General features: G+C 37.2%; 1 protein-coding gene and 1 non-coding gene across 2 annotated transcripts; one reads left to right on the top strand and one right to left on the bottom strand.

Moving 5' to 3' along the window:
* Nucleotides 1–444, bottom strand: Smp_105320 (putative ribosomal protein smL37a; the record flags this gene model as incomplete). Its single annotated transcript, XM_018792937.1, is given in 4 exon segments — nt 1–126; nt 162–244; nt 281–409; nt 418–444. Coding segments are annotated over 4 exon segments (303 nt in total). The 3' UTR covers nt 1–62.
* Nucleotides 445–14,771: 14,327 nt separating this feature from the next.
* Smp_tRNA_01937_Pseudo_TTG.1.1 lies at nt 14,772–14,842 on the top strand. Its single transcript has one exon. It is a non-coding gene (tRNA).
* The last annotated feature ends 7,322 nt before the right edge of the window (nt 14,843–22,164 follow it).

Raw genomic sequence — 22,164 nt, 5'->3', positions numbered from 1 at the left:
AGCGGCTTTAAGTCAAAAATATATTTAGGTAGCAGACCAACTATATTTTTTTAAAACATAGTTTATGATTCGTGGGCATCACGCAAGCGCCTGATAGCAGCCCGAATTGTTGTCGCGGCCGTTGTACTACAAAACTAGTCAAATGAGGTGAAATTACATACCTGCAAACATAAGCGCCACCAGCTACTACTTTTTTACACGCCTTGCATTCCCATATGCCAGCTGCTTTTCTTTTCAACGAATCCTAAAGGATAAATAGGCAAGAGCTTTCACAAATTACCTTCCCACAAAAATTGCAGTTGTATTTAGCATGCTGGCTGATTTCTATCTTTTTGATGGTCTTCCTGAGAGAAGCACCGTATCGAACACCATACTTTCCAACTATGCCAACTTTCTTCGTCCTTTTAGCCTACAAACTAAAATGATGAAATCAAAAGTCAACATGCCATCCTTGATAAAACGCGCGACCGACTAACCGCCAAAACTCACGCACAATCAGTCATTTAATAAGTTTCAACTTCCAACATATGTAGTATAATAAACTAGTTCGTAAAGGCTTTTATTAGCAAAGGTTTACTCATTGCCAGATTCGCTACCATTTAGAAGTATTTTATTCTCAACTTATAATTTATATGTTTTGATTCCTTGTTAAACAAATTTAGAGGTCAGCCATTTGCCCATGTTAGTTCTTCAGATGTAGAAGATAAATAAAAGACGTATTTGTGTGAGATATTTGGTTGAATAATGGACCTGACTTCTTACAATTTACTTCCAACCTAATTGTCTCGTCATGTAAAAAGGCCTCACGACCGCATCAGCTTCGGTAGCGAACGAAACTGTGTTCTAGTCCCGGAGTAAATATCAACTCTGGGGTTCATATACCTCTAGTTGACGAGTCATATAGTAATTATTAATTCTCTGTGCGTTGTTGTCGTGCTAGTAATTTGTTTATCCTTGTGTCTTTTTGTGATAATCCGAATCAGGGATAGGTCTAGTGGCAGCCTATTCGGTTTGTTCTCTCTACCTTGAATAATCTGTCTTAATGGCGTGCGTTACTTCGTACTACTTTTCTCACTCTTAATGAATTATGCTAGCTGACGTGGAAAGAAAAGAACCGACGGTACTTATATTTCAAGGTTTGCTCTTTGCTAATCACGTACATTTAGTGTTTATATAGGCTGGCTACAGATATTAGTATATTGATTCTTGCTACCATAATGGACCTAATCCCAAAATTATAGATTTGTCATGATGTGTCTACCTAATCTATCAGATCTTATATGTAAGTTGTACCATAGTCTACACTAACTCTTCTTATTGTGATAATCAGCAACATAACAAATAGCACTTTTGAAGACGTTTGGGCTGGGAAGAGAGTAGTATACTCAATACAAAAAGTGAGAGGTTACATAGAGTGAGCATGCCTGCATGTCCGAGACATGCCATTCCCATAAATTGTCCCGCGTTCACCATTACTGACTCTCCGTTTTTAGTGGTGAATGTGAGTTTTCTCAGCTATCTCGTGTTCAGCTTCGAAGATCGTATGACTATGAACCGACACCACAATAGACTTCCTGTGTTAGCCACCAACTAACTGTGCTATTCTAACGAGCCACATATGAAACTCTAAATTTATGATTCATTCATCAAGTAAAAAGTATTTGGATAACTTCAGTGTGCATAGAACACGGAAACAAAAAATATTTCAACGATTCTGACTGCACGAACTGCTTAATCACTCTGGAGACATTATATTAATTTCAGTGTGTTCGATTTGTCAGCATACTGGAACCTGATGAAATCAATTAGTTATTGGTCATCGCCAAAAAGCACACTGACTCTTCAAGAAGTTCCTTTTAATTAGTGTACCCGTTAGGAGTTAGTGGTGGAAAATCAGGCCACACAAAAACATGTACGCTACAATCGTTGGATGGAGACATCAATCACTTGTGTAGAGTTAAACTAAACTTGCATGAATAGGTTTAGATTTTAGCTGGAAAACGCATAAAAACAAACCCCGAATCTCCCAAACAGAGATGAGATATTCTCAATTCGCAGCTGATAGACGGACAACTTCTTATCCCCTCACTTAATCACTAATCAAGAGTTCCATGATCTTTGACATCACAAAGGTGTAGTGCCACCAGCCTTTTATAACCTAAGAAATTTTGTTTCTTTCATTAAAAATCAGAGTAAAAATGGCCTCCCTCTACTATCTTGGAGGTTATCGAGTTCCCAGTGGGGTTCAGTACTGAGGTACATAGGGATTTTGAATGTTGCTTTAGTACGATAGGATGGATGGGGTTAAACAACAATATAGAACCTCCATCACTTGTTTAATTATTAAATAGGTAAATGTGATGTAATAACTATTTTTTCTGAGTGCTTTGGTAAATGAATGATGGATAGACGACCTTGGCTATTTATGAGGCACTCAAAAACCACTGCCTAGCTACAAAAAATATATGACACAATGCGAAGTGACGAAACAACAGAGTAATAATAACTTTGATCGTAATGATTAGCATTCCAAAGTCAGACTACCCGATATAATAAAAAGGGGCGAGTTTGTAGCAACTTGAATTGATTGGTTAAGAGTTGGCCTCAAACATCTAAGGATATTAAAGCCCAAGTTTTCACCCATTTCCTTGTTTTCTAAGGAGTTTTACTTCCCACTATTTTATGTTGAATGTTGAAAAGATTTATGTGTTTGAAAGGGTAACCTCATGGTCGACAACATCTTCCAAGATCTAAAAATAAACACTTATTCACTGCTAATTTGGTTTCTTCTATGGGTAGAACGAGGGGTGTCCACAGACACGGAAAGTTTATAGATATACATCCATGTTAGAGGTTGCACTAATATTGGAATTTAGGGATATAACTACATAAAACTTTAGTCACCAACGGACATCAGCTATGATGAAGAAGGATAGGAGTTAGGAAGCAAGGGTTAAACTGGAGTTTTTAGTTACTTACTTACTTGCTTACTTAAGCCTGTTACTCCCAATGGAGCATAGGCCGCCGACCAGCATTCTCCAACCCACTCTGTTCTGGGCCTTCTTTTCTAGTTCTATCCATTTTTTGTTCATTCTTCTCATGTCTGTCTCTATTTTTCGGCGTAATATTCTCCTTGGTCTTCCTCGTCTCATTTGACCTTCAGGATTCCATGTGAGGGCTCGTCTTGCGACGCAATCGAGTGATTTCCTCAAAGTGTGCCCAATCCACTTTCAGCGCTTCTTCCTGATTTCTTCCTCCGCTGGAATCTGGTTTGTTGTATCCCACAGTAGAATGTTGCTGATTGTGTCTGGCCATCGAGTCCGAAGAATCTTGCATAGACAGCTGTTAATAAACACTTGTATCTTCTGGATGATGGCTTTCGTAGTTCTCCACGTCTCTGCTCCATACAGTAGAACTGTCTTGACATTTGTATTGGAAATTCTGATCTTGGTGTTGATTGAAAATTGTTTTGAGCTCCAGATGTTTTTCAGTTGTAAATATGCTGCTCTTGCTTTGCCGATCCGCGCCCTCACATTTCCATCTGATCCACCGTGTTCATCAATGATGCTGCCCAGATATGTAAAGGTTTCCACATCCTCCAAAGCTTCTCCGTCAAGTGTAATTTGATTGGTGCATATTGTATTGTATCGGAGAGTCTTGCTTTTCCCTTTGTTTATATTGAGACCTACTGTTGCTGAGGCTGCTGCTACACTGGTCGTTTTCTTCTGCATTTGTTGTTGCGTTTGTGATAGAAGAGCCAGATCATCCGCGAAGTCTAAATCGTCAAGCTGCATCCTGCCTGTCCACTGTAGCCCGTGCTTTCCTCCAGATGTTGACGACCTCATGATCCAGTCGATCACCAGGAGAAAGAGAACGGGTGAGAGTAAGCAACCTTGTCTAACACCGGTCTTTACCTCGAATGAGTCGGTGAGTTGTCCTCCGTGGACGATTTGGCAGTTTAGTCCATCATAGGAGTTCCGTATGATATTGACTATCTTCTCAGGCACGCCGTAGTGTCGAAGAAGCCTCCATAGTGTTGTCCTGTCCACGCTATCAAATGCCTTCTCGTAGTCGATGAAGTTGATGTACTGTGATGAATTCCATTCGATTGATTGTTCCACAATGATACGTAGAGTTGCGATTTGGTCTGTACACGATCTATCCTTACGAAATCCAGCTTGTTGATCTCGAAGTTGGGCGTCCACGTAATCCTTAATCCTGTTTAACAATGCTCTGTTGAAGACTTTTCCTGGTATTGAGAGAAGAGTGATGCCCCTGTAGTTGTCGCACTTGCTGAGATCACCTTTCTTTGGTATCTTGATCAGAAGTCCTTTTTTCCAGTCTATTGGTACTTGTTCTTCATCCCAAATGTTACTGAAGAGGATGTGGAGTATCTTTGCAGTTGCTGCTATATTTGCTTTCAGTGCCTTGCCGGGATGTTGTCTGGTCCCGCTGCTTTGCCACTCTTGATTTGTCTAATGGCCATGCTTATCTCTTCAATTGTTGGTGGGCCAAAATCGATCGGGAGGTCTGTGGGTGCTGCTTCAATGTTGGGTGGGTTCAGTGGACCTGGTCGATTCAAGAGTTCTTTGAAGTGTTCTATCCACCTGTTTCGTTGTTCTTCAATGTCGGTGATTACTTCGCCTTTCTTGCTTTTCACTGGTCTTTCTGGCTTACGGTAATTTCCAGCAAGTTTCTTTGTTGTATCATACAGTTGTCTCATGTTTCCCTCTCTTGCAGCCTTTTCCGCTGTCATTGCTAAATCTTCCACATATTTACGTTTGTCGGTTCTGATGCTCCTCTCCACTTGCTTGTTCGCCTCTGTGTATTCGGCTTGTGTTTTGGCTTTTTCTGCTCTTGTTCGACTGATATTGATTGCTGTCTTCTTGTTCCTCCTTTCTTCAATTTTATCCAGTGTACCAACAGTGATCCATTCCTTGTGATGGTGCTTCTTTTGGCCCAGAACCTCCTGACATGTTGAAACGATTGAATCCTTCATACCTTTCCAATTGCTCTCCATGGTAGTTCCCTCTCCATTGAGTAGATCATGAAATGCCTGGAACCTGTTGCTGAGGGCTATGTTGAATTTGCTGAGTTTGTCAACATCTCGAAGAAAGGCCGTATTAAACTTTTGTGATGTTGTCCGCGCCGTTATCCAGTTCATCTTATTTTTAGTTTCATCTTGGTGATTAGCAAATGATGATCGGATGCTATATCAGCTCCTCTACTGGTTCTCACATCCTCCATCGTCCTCCTGAACTCTTTGTTGAAGCAGATATGGTGGATTTGATTCTGTGTAATGTGATCCGGTGAAATCCAAGTGGCTTTGTGTGGGAATATGGTGCCACATATGACCAGTTTATTGAAGGCACATAGGTTTGCAAATCTCTCACCATTTTCGTTCCTTTCTCCCAGTCCATGTCGTCCCATAACGTCTTCGTATCCAGTGTTGTCCTTTCCAACCTTGGCATTGAAATCTCCCATCACAATGGTCAGGTCCTTGGTTGGGCACTTCTCGAAGATCGACTGCAGCCTATCGTGGAATTGGTCTTTAGCGTCTTCATCATAGTCGTTGGTAGGCGCATAGCATTGGATGATGTTCATTGTAATGCCCTCTCTCTTTGTTTTGAAGGAGGCTTTGATGATCCTTGGTCCACGAGATTCCCATCCAATAAGTGCATTTTGTGCTTTTCTGGACAGCATCAATGCAACTCCTTGTGTATGTGAGGCATTTTCTTCTTCATGACCGGAGTATAACAGAAGTTCACCTGAAGATAGTCGTTGTTGTCCAACTTGAGTCCCATGTGTTTCACTGATTCCAAGCACCTCCAGGTTGTATTTTCTCATTTGTGCAGCGATTTGGAAGACTGTTCCAGTCTCCCACATTGTCCGGACATTCCATGTACCTATAAAAATTGTCGCTCTAGTTGTAAGAAGGTGCATCGGTCTCATGACTTCCGAAGGAACTCGGCTTTCATCATGAGACGTCAAAATTATTTCTTCTACTCCCAGGGCAGAGTTTAAATGGTTTGAATAATTTTTTCTGGTTGGTGTTTTTTTAGCGAGCTGGTTTTCTACGGAATGGGGCCGCTAACCCCTTGCCCAACCCTCCTCCTTTACCCGGGCTCGGGACCGGTGGTAGCCCCCGGAGGAGCTACAGGCGGAGTTGAGTTTTTAGTTAGTTCTATGAAATAGGGTCGGGACTTTTAGCACGACCTGACACCAACTACATTGCAATACTTTGTGATCTTCTCGCTTACAAACTTGAGGGACTTAGGTTGGAAATCCACAGTGAGAGTATGAAAGGGTTCAAAATCAAATGGTTCAAATTGTTCTTGATGTAATAGAATCCTTGGGTAACGGGCTCCTTTATCTAGTAGCAGTACATCACCGATGCTTCTAGGTATGAACCTGGGTATATCTAACTTTTAAAAGAGAATTATTAGTAAAATATAGGGCAATGCTGTCTTCAGTCCGTAAAATTATGTCAAGTTTTCTTTTGAAGGACTCCGTCGGCAGCGAATTCCAGGATTCGACTACTCGTAAAGAGTAAAAGGTATGCATACAGTCCATTATGCTATGTTCCGGGTGTTAATCTTTACGGTTTTTTCGACGACTGAGCCTAAGTAGATGTTTAAGAGGGTGTCCAGAAGTGTTTAGGATGTCATAAGTCGTTACAAGTTCACTTCTTGGACGCCTAAACTTTGACATTTAGTGGACATTTAGTGGCTTCACTTGCTCTTCGGAAGACCTGAGTTCGAATCATGTGACTGATTTCCTGGCTCACCACTGGATACGTTCCATTGTATTTTTGTCCTTTTGGAGTACGGGAGGAAACACGATATTCCCATACTCTAAATGGGGTCAAATAAAATTGTCAAAGGTCAAACGGAAATTTCTACCATCAAACTGGCCGAAAATGCACTGCAAAGTTACAAGTAAAATACTTTTTTACAGCGTAAGATTCCAGATCATAGAGTACCAAGACTCCTAGACCGTTCCCAACTTGGGATAACACAAGAGAGTAATAATCTGTGCAGCATTCATAGTCTGCGGCACGTCTAAGATAGACTGCTTTACACTTTGATGTAAAAAAACTAAGTCCATTGTTGTTTGCCCAACTTTGAAGTCGAGTCAGCTTATCATCTTGGTTATAAACGTCCATAAAGAGCTTCACATCGTCAGTTGAAAGTAATAGTTCTGACAATACTCGCTGAGGAAGGATATTCACATCAATTAAAATGAGAAGAGGTCCCACTGCGGAACATTGTAGGACCTCACTAGAATATTCCACAGCGTGAGAAATAGTGATGTTTACTCTGATCCTAAAATGTCTATCATTTCGATATGAAGTCAATCAACTACCGGTGACTTGATACTTAACAGTTTGAGATTATTGATGAGACGTATATTGCTGACCCTATCTACAGCTATTGAGAAGTCAAGGTATACAACTCTAAGCCCCCCCTATCCATCTGTCCACCATGGTCAGCATGTTACCTATACGAAAGTGACCCTTCCTGAGATTGTACTGTATTTACGAAAAACGTTTATAGGTTACAGATAGTCGCATAGAGCGACTTCTAACACTGACTCCGTAATTTTTGAAGGTAATGAGAGATGCACTACTGGACTGTTGCCTGAAGGTTCACTGAGTTGACTTCTTTTGAAAATTTGGCGTTAAAGGTGCCAGCTTCCAGCTTCGCAAATGTATAGCAAAGTGAACCGCATCCAAGCCAGGATGTGTTCATATTTAGATGCTGCAGTTCCCGGTACACCAATTCAGGTGAGGATCTCATCAATGTAGTTATTATTTGACAGTCGAAACTGTTGAACGTACCGTTCTTCCAAAAGGTTGACGGCGTCACCGTCATCATTGGCTGGGCTATTAGGACCTACCGATCGGCTTGTCGAAGAGAGACTGAATAAGGAGATAAGCTTTTAGGATTGGAGACAAACTTACCGATCAGCCTTATCTGATGTTAATGACCAATCAGCACTAGTTTATACTGGGAGAAGACTCTAGAATCATCCCATGTAAAAACTATAGATATACTAACGTATTTCTCATTGCGCTTCTTACTTCATCTACCCCCTGTTATTGGGGATATTATTCCTTTCCTGTTCAACGTGTTCTGATTCGGGGACTTGTCGAGCGAACTGGTGTCCAAGAATACTAAGCAATAGGAATAGCTAGGTCGTAATAAGAGAAGTTATAACAGTGGCGACAGGGAAAAAGGAAAACACATTCAGCATGCCGATATCAGATGGCCAGCTCAACCGGATACTTAAACGACAGCGAGCGCAACTTGATGCGCAAATGCGGTTGTTGTAGACTGTGACTCCACAGTTTAACATTCACTACTCGAATTCACATGATATTTCAAGTACTTTTTGTGGTGCAGTTGCTAGCAGTATCCCAGAATTCACTTATGACTCAGAAAGCGTAAATACCTCTGTCACGTGGTTCAAGCATTGAGAAGATACATTTAGAATAAAATTCTGCGAACAAGATGACGCATGGAAGACTCGATTGATGATATGTAAGTCGAGAAGCAATGAACATACATGTCATGCTGATCATACATTGCCAAAGTTATCTCGAGAATTCAGTTTCGAGGACATAGTAACTCAGTTGTCAGTGAGATTCAGTGAATCCTCCTCGTTGTTTAGTATTCAAAGCCACTGTCTAAATTTGGTGAAACGAGAAGCCGATGAATATGGTACTCTAGCAGACGTCGTCAATAGAGATTGTGGACAGTTCAAGTTACTCTCATTGACAGATCAATTTAAATGCCTAATATTCACCAATGCCCTCCCGTTACCACAAGATGGTGAAATTAGAACCAGACTTCTAACTCGTTTGGATCAAGACCCAAACGTCACACTCAAGACATTGACAGATGAGTGTAAACGACTACAAAACATCAGACACGACAATCAGTTAATTGAACAGGTAAATTCTAATTTAACCTTCAGTAGTGTAAATGCTATGACTAGGTTAAAAAGTCAGAAGCCGAATAAAACTCATAACAAACCAACGGATGCCTGTTGGTTATGCGGCGATTGGCATTATGTACGGTTCTGTTCATTTAAGAAGCATAAATATCAGATGTGCAACAGACGTGGACATAAAGAAGGTCGTTGTCCACCGGATTGTAAGTCCCGGCCCAGGAAGAAGTATAAGCGTCCTAGATATGTGGAGAAATCAGCAGTGATTAAATCTCTTTCTCTGGTAGCCGCCTTTCAAACAGACTATGACATCCAGAAAAAGTATGTAACCATCCAGATAAACGGCATATTAGCTAGTCCTTAAGTTGACACGGTACCAGATATCACCCTAGTGTCCAGAGAAACTTATAACCTGCTGGGAAAGCCGCCAATGAAACCATCGAAGAAAACGGATGAAAACACATAAGGAGGTGTACTAAAACTAGTCGATGAATTTTCCTTCAATGCAACTAACTATAAAGGAACATGCTATCTAACTGAAAGGTCAAACCTTGATCTCCTTGGTCTAGATATGTTAGTAAAACATGGAATAATGGATATACCCATTAACAGTGTCTGCAATGTGTCATGTTCATCATTGGACACTTCAGTACTTGCAAAGAAGACAGGTGATATGTTACTAGAAGAACTGAAGACAAAGTTTACCTCTGTTTTTCAGAATAGGCTTGGCCACTGTACCAAGATGAAAGCTCACTTACAAGTGAAACCAGATGCCGAACCTATTTTTCTTCCGAGACGTTCTGTACCGTATGCCGCTCTTGAACTAGTCGATCAGGAACTCAATCGCTTGCAACAAGCTAGTGTAATCTAATCACTCAACTACTCTGCATGGGCAGCACCGATTGTAGTGATTGAGAAGGCCAAAGGAACTATACTCATATGTGTCGTTCTCAACTGGTTTAAATGCTTCACTGGACGTACATCAGTATCTGTTACCAGTTCCTGAAGACCTGTTTGCCGAGCCTAATGGTGGAACATTTTTCGCGAGAGTAGACCTCTCCGATGCCCATCTGCAGGTGGAAGTAGATGAAGATAGTAGAGAGCTTATGAACAATACCGCTCATTAAGGGTTATTTCAATACACCCGTCTACCACTTAGCATCAGGACCGCAACCCCCATCTCAGCAAATAATGGATACGATGCTAACAGGTACACTTGGTACATCAGATTATCTAGATGATATCATAGTTGTGGGTTCAGCTGACAGTGAACTTTCTGATCGACTACATCAAGTTCTTAACCGAGTGTCGGAACATGGTTTCCGACTACTTGAAGAAAAGTGTATCTTCTTCATGCATTTGATCAAATACCTTGGTCTCATCTTAGATAAGAACAGTTGCCGACCGGACCCTTCCAACATCGAAGCCATTCAGAAGATGCCCTTACCAACTGATATTGCTTCATTAAGATCTTTCGTGGGGCTAATCAGTCATTACAGCACATTCCTGCCTGAAATGCATGAAGTGACAGGTCCCCTGAATGTATTACTATCAAAAGATAAACCTTGGCAGTGGTCACCAGAATGTCAAGCATCTTTTGACAAAGTCAAATCAAAGCTCAAAGCTTCTTTTGACACACTTCGACCATACTTTAGGAACTAATGTTGCCTCTAGTCATGAAGTTGAAGCAGTGATATCACACGTGTTTCCGGATAAATAAGAGAAGATAATTGCCCATTGAGTGCAGTACAAATTCCATTGAACGTCCACATCAAGTTGAAGTTTCACTTCCTAGTCCACCTGCTGTAGATTGCCCTGTAAGGCTGACGCATCCAACCGTTCGCAATTTCAACCCATGCTGTTAATAGGGTGTTTTAGCTCAGTTTCTCTGGTGAAGTTGAAGGCCTTGATATCGTGAGTATTTTTCCCCAGTGGATCGGAGATTAAGAGGTTGTCAATTAGGAATTCTTCGTTTGTAACTATAATATCCTAACTTGACGGCGTTCGACTTTTTCACTGCCGAGTTTATTACTTCATATTTTCAAATAATCCCGAATCTTCAGTAGGGTTGAAGGACTGAGTTTCATTAGAGCTGTCACCTCCTATGTACGTACGTTCAGCAAAATTGACTTTCGGGAGATTAATGTCTCCTAAAATTAGGACATGAGTATATTCAAAACAAATATAACGAGATAATGCCTCCAGAATACAACTGTCGTACTAGATGTACGCAGTGGGCTCCCTGTAGATGACAGTAAATAGAAATCTCGAGGTGTTGAACAATCTCACTGAGCATCATACAGATTCATCAAGGTTGATAAACCCTTTGGAGTACGCCCGGTGCGCTACCAAGCAAGATCGTAGTCAATGAGTTGCTACTCTCCCATTCCTATTTCTCTGTCGTCGCAAAACAATGACGTGTCGGATATTGCTAGCTCTCTGTCCGTAATTTGAAATGCCCGTTTTGGCAGGTATTTCCACCGAATGAGTACTATTAGCGATACTTGGTTCATTCAACTTTTACATTTCGTTCTGTAAAGTTGCAGCTTTTGATGCTTTCAGTTTAAAACTGATTAGCTTACCCTTATTGTTTATCCGAGCGAGCCTTATGTGAATGGACAGGCAACCTATCTTCACAGGGTATCCCGTGTGGATAGTCCCTGTCCCTTGCATATGTTTTACCTGTTCTTGACAGTCCACAAGTAGAATGATCGGTCTCAATCTGCTTTCGTGCACAATCTTATCATCAAGTGGATGATGCTGGTGCATATGGATCTCAGTTAGTAACCGGCGTCTATTGACACAGAATGCTCTGAGTGAGGTAGCGGCTGTTTAAGAGGATGGGAAGGTTAGATTCATTAGTCGGGTTCTCGAATCTCCATCCTTCTTGTCTAGCCGCACCACGTTTTGAGTCAATATGCCCTTAAGCTTCAAACAATTCTTTGTGAACCTCCTCTCTAGAATATAATAGTTTGTATGGTCAGGGTCCATGTTTTCTGAATCATCCTGCGCAATAAAATCTCTTTCACGAAAGGACCTCTCGCGAGACTCTTTTGGGATTTTCCCGATAAGATTGCTCTCAAAACACAGCATACCAAGCAGTATCCTTACATCTCCTTCTGACTTCAGCAAGTGACTATCTGGCAGAACACTGTATACCAATGGTGTTAGTGAAAATTACATAAAGGAGTCTTGGATGATTCTGGTGTTTGGCATCTTTTCACAGGGTAGCCCGTGTAACCATTGACAGGTCAATTTTAGGAAGTTTGAGCTTTCTGCTTAACTCTTCCTTAATTACTCTGTCCCTTTGATACTGCAGACTAAGAGGAAGGTCAGACCTTCCTTTAGGGTTCTTGATTAAAAGGGAATCATCGGGTGGGGTGATCGTTTTCCTAGGATTTCACATATGTCGAGGTCCGAGTTCTTTTTGTTTGGCAGTCGGATTCAGTCCTGATTCCCGTGGTTTTTATTGGTTAGTTGAACAACCTTGCCAATTCATTAACTCATTTTTTTTACAAAACCTAGGTTGTTCAGGATTTTTCCTAGTGATTGATTCCTTGTCATCCTGTTGGTCGAGGTCCAGTCGCCTACAGTAGAAGCTTAAAGAACTAGAATTTCACTTGAAGAGTTTGTGCTGGGGGACGAAGGTTTGTAGAGAGAGTTGAACACCGTCAATGTTACGGTGATGTCTAGTTTCAACACATCCTCATTAGTGTTGGTGCTTTTTTCATCAACACCAATGTTTCCGAACACTCTCTCCTTCACCTCATTAAGTATCTTTGTTTATTTTTCTGTTTCAGGACTGTCTTTTTTCAGAGTTGCTGACAGCTTCTCGAGCTGACCTGTCAGGGAAATGATGAAATTGTTTATCAAATCCTCAGAATTCATGTTACATGTGCCACATGTCCACTTGCAATATGACTTACTGTGTCTGTTGTGAGAAGTTACTGTAAGGTCTGTGCATATCTCATGAAACTAAATTTTTTCAGTTATCACACTGCACACTATAAGTGACAGCAAACCATCATCAAGGCCCCTTACATAATATCTTAGTCATCATGGTGAAATATAAGTTGTTAAAAGAATTCCATCAAAGTTTATGATCATAAAAAAAATAAATACATGCGAAATGCATAAAACGCATAGAAAAGGGTAGTGTAAATATTTGAGATGCAGTGGAACTAGCTTGGTCGTAAAAAGTCGTAAAAGCCGTATATAAGACTGAGGTAAAACCGTAGTTAATTACTGACTAGGATGAAACTCGAAAAGAAAATGTTATCCTCTGAACGTTAAGCTCAGGGCAGATCCTTTGGATCGAAAATAGTAATTTTGTTGAGTAAGAAAGCAGGAAAGTTTAAGAAGTGCAAATCGCTTGAGTATGGTAATTCCTATTCTTACAGCACGCTTCATTATACACATTATCGCTCAATGAACGACATCATGTAATTCAACACAATCTGCCTTAGAGAGCACGCGTGTTACCTAATTTGATTAAGAAACGGTTAAAATTCACTTTGTGGTTTTATAATCGATATTTTCATTGATTTCGAACTTTTTAAAAATCCAAATTATAGCCAACTTACACTTACTTTGGTAAAAAAAAAAACCAGGTTGCCTACCATGTAGCGATTTGTGTCCAGTATCACGGGGAGCATGCACAGTGGCCAGAATGTAATGCAATTTAACAGAGAAGAACAAAAGAAAAAGTATGTTGGCGACCCAGTGGACACACACAAAGCACTTTTATTCGGGAAATCGACAAACAGTAATCAGCAGTAACAAAAACTTTAGATTAATACAATCTTGGGATCGAAACTAGAAGAGGAAAGTTTAAACAACTACAGTCACTGCATCTAGAAGCTTGCCTGAAATACATAAGGTATTATTTTAATTTTGATTAAATAACATTTATGAAATATATGTTAGTATGAAATCTAAGCATTATGTGTGGAAAGTCAAGTTTCTATGCGGGATATTTATTAGCCATTAAAAACTCCATCGATGCATGAGGCACAGTCTTATCTCCGAAAAATCACCAGCTGCAATAAAAGGCAAACATATGTATCGTCAGTGGCAAATATCAGTCCGTCTTCTCTGATTTCATTGTTTATGCATTTTCATACCGAATGCGCTTCATTTCTGTTCGGTCTTTATCGATCTTCTACCAAAATACATTCTATGTCTGACCATCACCATATACTACTTGTGTGGATATAAGTAGACCACACTACAGTAGTACCTTAGTACAACGAAGGGGTAATCCACATTAGGTGATGACTGCGAGGTGTGATTTCGACATTAGCTTTTGATCAAACCATTCCCGTCTAACTCAGGTAGACCTACAAGAATTCGACATAGATCATTTACGTTGGTGATATACATATGCATAATTTTCAAAAATCTAAGTATGTGTTCAAGTATCCATCTAATGAGACTATTGCATCGTAAAGAATCATTTATTTGTTAATATAATAACCAAACAATTTCACACAGAGATTTTAAAATTGACGCATACATCACAAGGAATTTAAGTACTGAGTGACTATAACTACGAACCTAACAAATTGAATTCGATACAAAATTACAATTAAAACATATAATATCAACCAATAACTAATAGATCAGAGGGGGTGAGGAGTCCTATAATAGGACAAAACGGCCATCCAGTGCTTCCAGGTTTTCCATGGTGGTCTAATTTCAACTGACTCATGATTTCAACTATGACAATAACTAAAAACCTATAAAAGAAACAAAGATATAATTCATTTAGTATTGCTTGTTTTTGAATCTTCCCCATCGCACAAGCAAGTGGCTATCAAGACCCAGTGGCCGAGTGGATAACGCGATGGCGTTTGAAGCGAGGGTACTGGGTTCGAGTCCCAGAGTGAACATCAACTGTGAGATGCAGGTACATCCAGCTGACGAGTCCCAAATAGGACGAAACGCGCGTCCTGGATTCCACTGCTAGCCACTATCCATCTTCGCTTACCAAAGATATAATTTCTGAATAAAAAAGACTTTTAAATGATAGTCTAATGTGAAATAATTTCTCATATGATTGTCTATTCAACATGAAGTTATTGTCGAATTTGTTAACCCCCCCAAGTTTACTCTGCTAATCTTCTCATTATTAACAATATCAATTTAAAAAAAATTTAACTAACATGATTTATTTGCTTTTTGTGTCCTATTTTTCTTTTTTACTTTTCATCCCATCAAAATCATACTATGCATGTATACAAGAAATAAGGGAAAAACAACATTATTTAGACAAACGAAACAGTTTTTCAGTTCCCTACACAGAATAGATTAAAAGTTATATATATATATATATAATTTAAAAGGATGGATTATTAGACAAAAGACAATATCTTAAATATCTTTCATTGATAGAACTTATTTTAATCTGTTTCATCTTTTTTATTCTAGAAGAAGATGACTTTTGAACTCGTCGATAAGCATCTTCTTGTAGCTCTTGCACACCAACACAAACACACACACATATATATATATATATATATATATATATATATATATAAGCATTAAATACACAGTCGCTCATTTATGTTACATTTGATAGATAGATTTTAATTAATATTCACATGGTGGTGGTGGTTTATTCGCATTATCCTATTATTCATTCAACAACAACAATAAAAAATTCTTTGATTTGTTTAAATGAAATGAATCTTTTAATCTCCACCACCTTTTATTCTTATAATGTTCCTTTTTTTATTCCGCCATTTATGATATGTGTTGTTCCCAATGGTTTTTATTATTTTTATTTTCTCTTTTTTTTCTTTTTACTTAAATTATTGTTTACTGAATGTTTTCTAGCATAGATAGACATAGTTTTTTTTGTATACAAAGGAATGACAATTTGAATGATACAAGAAGATTATGGAAAGTCTATGCTAATCCTTTTGACTTTTTTTTTCTTAATGTTTTTGAAACTAAGAAACATGCATACAAACTAGGCTGGATAACTTGAGTATGCGCTAGTTATGGTTTTATTTTTGTGTGTAATTGAACTATCATTAAATATTAAGTAGTATTATCTCCAGTTGATAATTTTCTAAAACGGTTGAGAGTAATTTAATTTATTTATCAAATAAATGATCATGTAAATTAGAAAAGTATTTTAGATAAGCATTTGTATCTCAAATACTTTATCTACAGTTCTATCAAATAATAAGGACCAGAACAGTATAATACATAGAAATATAATCAAATCAATCTAGATGTGCATTTCATCCTATTAGGAACTAGTCAGCTAGATGTTTCTTCACCTAAGTATTGATGTTCAGACCAAAAATAGAAACCAATACCTCTTACTTCAAACGCTTAACATGTTATGAATTGTACTACGGAAGCCAGATAGGCACCAGCCTGTTCAACAGGTATGAATTGTAGTTGTAAGGATTTGTAGCTATCGGAACATCAGCATGTAACGTGTTTTTTTCTGCTTAAACAATTAATTAATATCTCATAAATGTATTAAATAAAATGTTACCAGTTTCACGAGCTTTGTGTACTTTAAATGAATAAGTTTTTACTTTCTTAGCAGTATATTATTAGACAGATGTTGCTTCATATGGATTCATAGATTTCAGTGTTCCCATCGATTACTAGCCTAGTGACCTTGATAACTAATTGCTAATCCCACAAACTAAATAGACCAGTAGTTCTAGTCGTAGTATTCACTCACCTCCACTTTCTCTATCAAATTCTCTAAAATAACGGTCGTATTAGAAAGTTAGAGAGAGTGAGTACTCTTTAGAGGATTTATACATGACTGATTTTCTAGGTATATGTTTAGACAGAAACTAATAAAGTAAAGAAGAAAAATATATCATAGCTACTACCATAATATAACATGATAATAATCATAAAATCCAGATCATTTGTGTTTTATTAAATTATTGACAGCAGTATTAACCCACTTTGATTAGAAACTAAACTCGTTTGAAAATGTTTAAGCTTATATTTAATATGTTTAATAGGATTATATGTAAAATCGATCGAGAATAATGGAGTTGTGTAAGAAGACAGTATAGTCAAAATTACTGTCATATTTTATATTTGTCTACATGAAAAATAAGGGTAAATGAATATAGTCATATATCTAAAATTAAAGTTTCGGTAACTATTTTAAATAATGAACTTGAAAATGTTAGAGATCGGTTGGTTATAAGTGATTAGTTATCAATTAATAAGTACTTGACCGTGGATGCGCACTGCTGAAGAGTCCCACAATAAGATGAAACGGTCGTCCAGTGCTTCCAGGTTTTCCATGGTGGTCTAGCTTCAATTGACTCATGATTTCAAGTATATATAAACAGTAAAATTGTTAGTTAGTTAGTATCCGAAATTTCAAACATATAAGAAACAGCTTTGAGAGATTTTATAAATTATCCAAATAAGGGAAACTTTGTTTTATTCAACTATTTAGAAATTTAATCAACTGGAGCACTTGTTTTTAGTTCGGTAAAGAAATAATGAAAAATGTTGTATCACTATGGAAAGTTTCACTACTTATGTAAATTAGTCCCGTCTAATGTTAGCTCAAAATTAAAACGCCATTTAACACCGTCCAGAGAGCAGCTTCAGCAGTTAATCCATCTAGCTTGGAGAACTCGGCACCACCAAAAAAAATCACTTGGGCTACAAATTTTCTCAATCGTTTTAATGTAAGAAGCATTTGTTTTATTTTTCATTCATTTAAAGGAAGCTATACATTAGCACTTCATGTAACAGATCTAACATTTATATATCATTAAAGAAATCGTCAGGAATTTCAAGTGTTTTAATAACTAACTTTTATATTTCCTTAACGGAATTCTTTAAACGCTTTTTATTTTTTTGGATGATCAATCTCACACATAAATAATCATAAAAATATTACTAAACCAAGTGAAAATGTAAACAATCCTTTTCGTGAATTTATACAGTTTTCAGAATTAAGTTACTTTAATTCCTGTAGATTTTTTAGAGTTACTGCTGGTCCCAAACCCGGGTAAAGGAGGAGGGTTGAGCATGGGGTCGGCAACCCCATCCCGTAGAAAAAAATCTTGGTAAAAATACGCCAACCAGATTAAACAAATTAAACCATTTAAACTCTGCCCTGGGAGTTGAAGCAAGAATTATGACGCCTCAGGATGGAAGTCGAGATTCTTCGTCAGTCACGAGACTAATGTCCCTTTTAACAACCAGAGCAACAATTTTTATAAGTACATGGAACGTTCGGACAATGTGGGAGATCGGGAAGACCAGTCAAATAACAATGGAAATGAGGAGATACAAATCGGCAGTACTTGGAATCAGAAAAACCCATTGGACGCAAGCTGGACAACAAAACTGGGTTCGAACCTCGTGAGGCGGAAACGTGGATGCGCACTGTTGAGGAATCCTACAATAGGATGAAACGGCTGTCCAGTGCTTCCAGGTTTTCCATACTGGTCTAGCTACAATTGACTCATGATCTCAACTATATAAAGTTGAAATTGTCAATCATCTAATAATCAGATTGATATAATGATGAAATAGTTATTGAGACATTTTAGAATAACTAAAATTATCCACAAAATGTTGTTAATAAATGAACATTATTATTATTATTGCTTTATATAAATGAATAAACAATAAAGGGAACTTGTTGATGATGCTACTTCATCATCATCATATAAAGTTAATTAAGCATAAATGATCATTTGTCATTTTATTATTCTTATTCTTCTAGGTAATTTTTTTTTTTTGAGAATAAAGAATTCTCATATCTGAATTGAATTCTTTAATATATTTTTTCTCTCAATTTTATACAATATTAACTATCATAAATGAAGTGATGTTTTCTTTTTTTCTTTTCTTCTCTTTTTTCTTTCCTTTTTTTGTTGCTTGTATACAAATAGAAGACTTTAAGTAGTATGTATATTTTTATTGTTGCTAATGTTTATTTTTACAAGAGATAAATAAACGCTTAAGTGAACTCATTTTACAGTTGATTAAATTCTACCGCTGTTATTCCTCATATATATATGTAATAGTAAAGACATATGTATGTATATAGGCATATGTAGTATATTTCGAACAAATCTCCTATACTAGATAAGTAGTGGGATAATTTCTGTATGTTAAAGTAAAAAAAAACATTTTCTTTTTCAAATTAGAGTAATTGTTATATCCCGTGAAGATTTATGAATGGTAACTTCTGAGAACTATTTATGGACCAATATGATATGTTTATATTTCCTATTGTATAATTGTTAAGTAACTCAACTATTCATATTCGTGTCCCTCTTATTATAAGCTTTATTTTGACCTATAGACTATTACTATACGATTTACAATTCTTGAGTTATCCCCAGTCTATGGACTGCTGTTCCCCCTATTCACAGTCACATTTGGCCATATCTTGTACAAATGTTATTTTCCATTTTATGGTACGATATGGTCAGTTTGTTTGGTATATAAACCCAGTATGTTTGAGAATAATGATTCCTATTGCAGAGGCTGTTATTGGTATACTGGACTTAACTGCCTGGGCTAGGTAGAAAGCAGGACTGATAAGTACTCAAGACTGCTCATACGACTTTTGTGTATCACTGCTCTGATTGATAATTCACTCCTCTGTGATTGGCGGGAACCAGCACGTCCATATATTAAACTGGGCACAAACGCACTAGGTATAACAGTAATGAATAAAACAAGGATAAATGGTATGGTGAAACTTCCCAGGATTACGTAAAAACAGTCACTTCAGGCATCTAGACAAGGTGTCCCAGCAAGTGAGTTATCTTTAGATTACTTAACATTTAAAATGGTATATTTTAAGACTGATGTTTAATGAACATTTTATTTATTAAAAAAGTTTTACTTGCCAAGTTTCTGACTGCTTCAGAGTATAAGATGGTGGTTGGAGGTGGTCAACAGGAAACCCTGGACCCGGGTTTCATGCTACTTGGCACTCATCAGCAAGGTGTACGTGTAATCTTGAGGGAACTGGTGCTCCCTGACGGATTCGATCCCGTGTTACTCAGCTTCACAGTCAGAGACGTTACCACTGAGCTATTCGATCAGTACTAAGAAGGACTTGACACACATGACATTGATCACCACCCAGTGATCAATCAATTGTGATTGCTTCAGAGTAAACTAAAATTTACAATTAACATTACTCTCTTTTAGACTATGTTAGTTGATTAGTTTTGATTTATGTTGCTAAGCATTTCTGAGTTTATAGTACGTTAAATTAATGTTATTTCTAAGTTTTATGTTATATTTGCTTGTTATTATAAAATGTTAACTCAGTTTCTAGAACTGATTACAGAGTAAAGTATTTAGTAATGTAATTAATAAAGGAACATTCACAAGCTAACTAGTAAGGATCATTTGGCTTAATCAGCTGTGCTGTTTCATATCTTTTAGGATAAATATCAGTATGACGTTGTGAAGATTGTTGAATTTTATTGAGATCATCAACTGGTTTAAGTAATAAAACCATTGAAAACCTGGAAGCACTGGAAAGTTGTTTAGTCCTAGTAATGAACTACATATTGTCAGACAGGTATAAATGTAAACAAACAGATAAGTGGAGAGTTAGATGTGTAAACAGACTAACAGTCATCCTTCATTAAATTCCGTAGTGCTTTCAGTTATGCAACATATTCCATGAATAGATGAAGATAAATGATCTAAAAGATGAATTAACGATTGTTTTAATTTCAGTACAGTTAAAAACTTATTACAAGTGCAAGTCAAAACACTTTTTGTAGAAACTTGTATCAGGTATATTGTGCAGAATCCATATTAGAATACTTTCCATTCACTCTATCACATAAACAAAATAGTATTCAGATTATTTAGAAAAATTGTATTTTTTTTAAAAAGTACATGTATACTATTACTCAGACAGTACCATTTCTTCCTGGATGTATTTAACATTTATGTATTTTCACAATGTACGGTCTCATTATTCACTTGATAATTCTTGAAATGCAATTTAGATTAACTAAGTTAACTAGAATAAACCGAATAGCTTCATAGAATATGAAAAAAAATAAATACATTTTATTATTCATATTGTAGTAATTTTTAATAGCTGAATCCATCAGTTGATTAAAGCTAGACCACCATGGAAAACCTGGAAGCACTGGACGGCCGTTTCATCCTATTATGAGACTCCTCAGCAGTGCGTATCCATGATAACCGCATGTGGGACTCGAACCGAGAACCTTTGGGCTAGAACGAAATGGCCATTCAGTGCTTCCAGGTTTTCCATGGTGGTCTAGCTTTAATTTACTGATAAATTCAACTATAAGACATCTCGATAAGCCATGAAAACTAATTTTTGGGGGATATATTATTTCACTTGTTATTCTTTTATCGGTATTCGTGTATACATGTTTATGTTGGTTATTATTGTCTACACCTTATCACGATGAAACATGAATTAACTTGTAAACAACATTGTTTCATATTGTCACACGTGTATAAAGACATGTTCCATACATTTACATACATACTACTTATAAGTGTTGTTTTATATTCTTTGAGTAATATAGAAAAACTTTTTTTAAACTATTTATTTATTCTTTATAAGCAAAATATGAAAACATACGATGAACAAAATGTTTAATGCTTTTGGTTTGTTTCAAAAGAATGTGAATATACGTTATTAAAGATTGGAGGACAAAATGAAATTTAATAGAAGAAAAAGAGAATTGAAAATAAATGTAAAACAGAATAAGTTACTTACATAACAGAACAACAAACACAGGAAATATTGAATTAGTAACAGAAATAAACGTTAAATTCATTTACTTGTGATTTATCTAATAGATTAAAAGCTCATGAATAAATTACTGATGATAATAGAATAAAGGAAGAATTGGTATCTGTTATTTTCATAGTTGAAATCATGAGTCAGTTGAAGCTAGACCACCATGGAAAACCTAGAAGCACTGGACGACTGTTTCGTCCCATTGTCGGACTCTTCAGCAGTGTGCATCTACGATCCCGCCTCGCGAGAGTCGAACCCAGGACCTACCAGTCTCACGACAGAGCGCTTAATCACTAGATCACTGTATCTGTTACTTAATATTGTTTTTAAAATAACCACTCACACTTTGATGAACTTCATTCTAATAGACATTAAACTAAGGAAAATATCTGTCATATAGTTCAATAAATATTAAAAATAAGGTCTAGTTAACT

This window comes from Schistosoma mansoni, chromosome 1 (genome assembly GCF_000237925.1).
Source record: "Schistosoma mansoni strain Puerto Rico chromosome 1, complete genome".
NCBI classification, from domain to species: Eukaryota; Metazoa; Platyhelminthes; class Trematoda; order Strigeidida; family Schistosomatidae; genus Schistosoma; species Schistosoma mansoni.
This window is presented reverse-complemented; position numbering and strand designations above follow the sequence as displayed.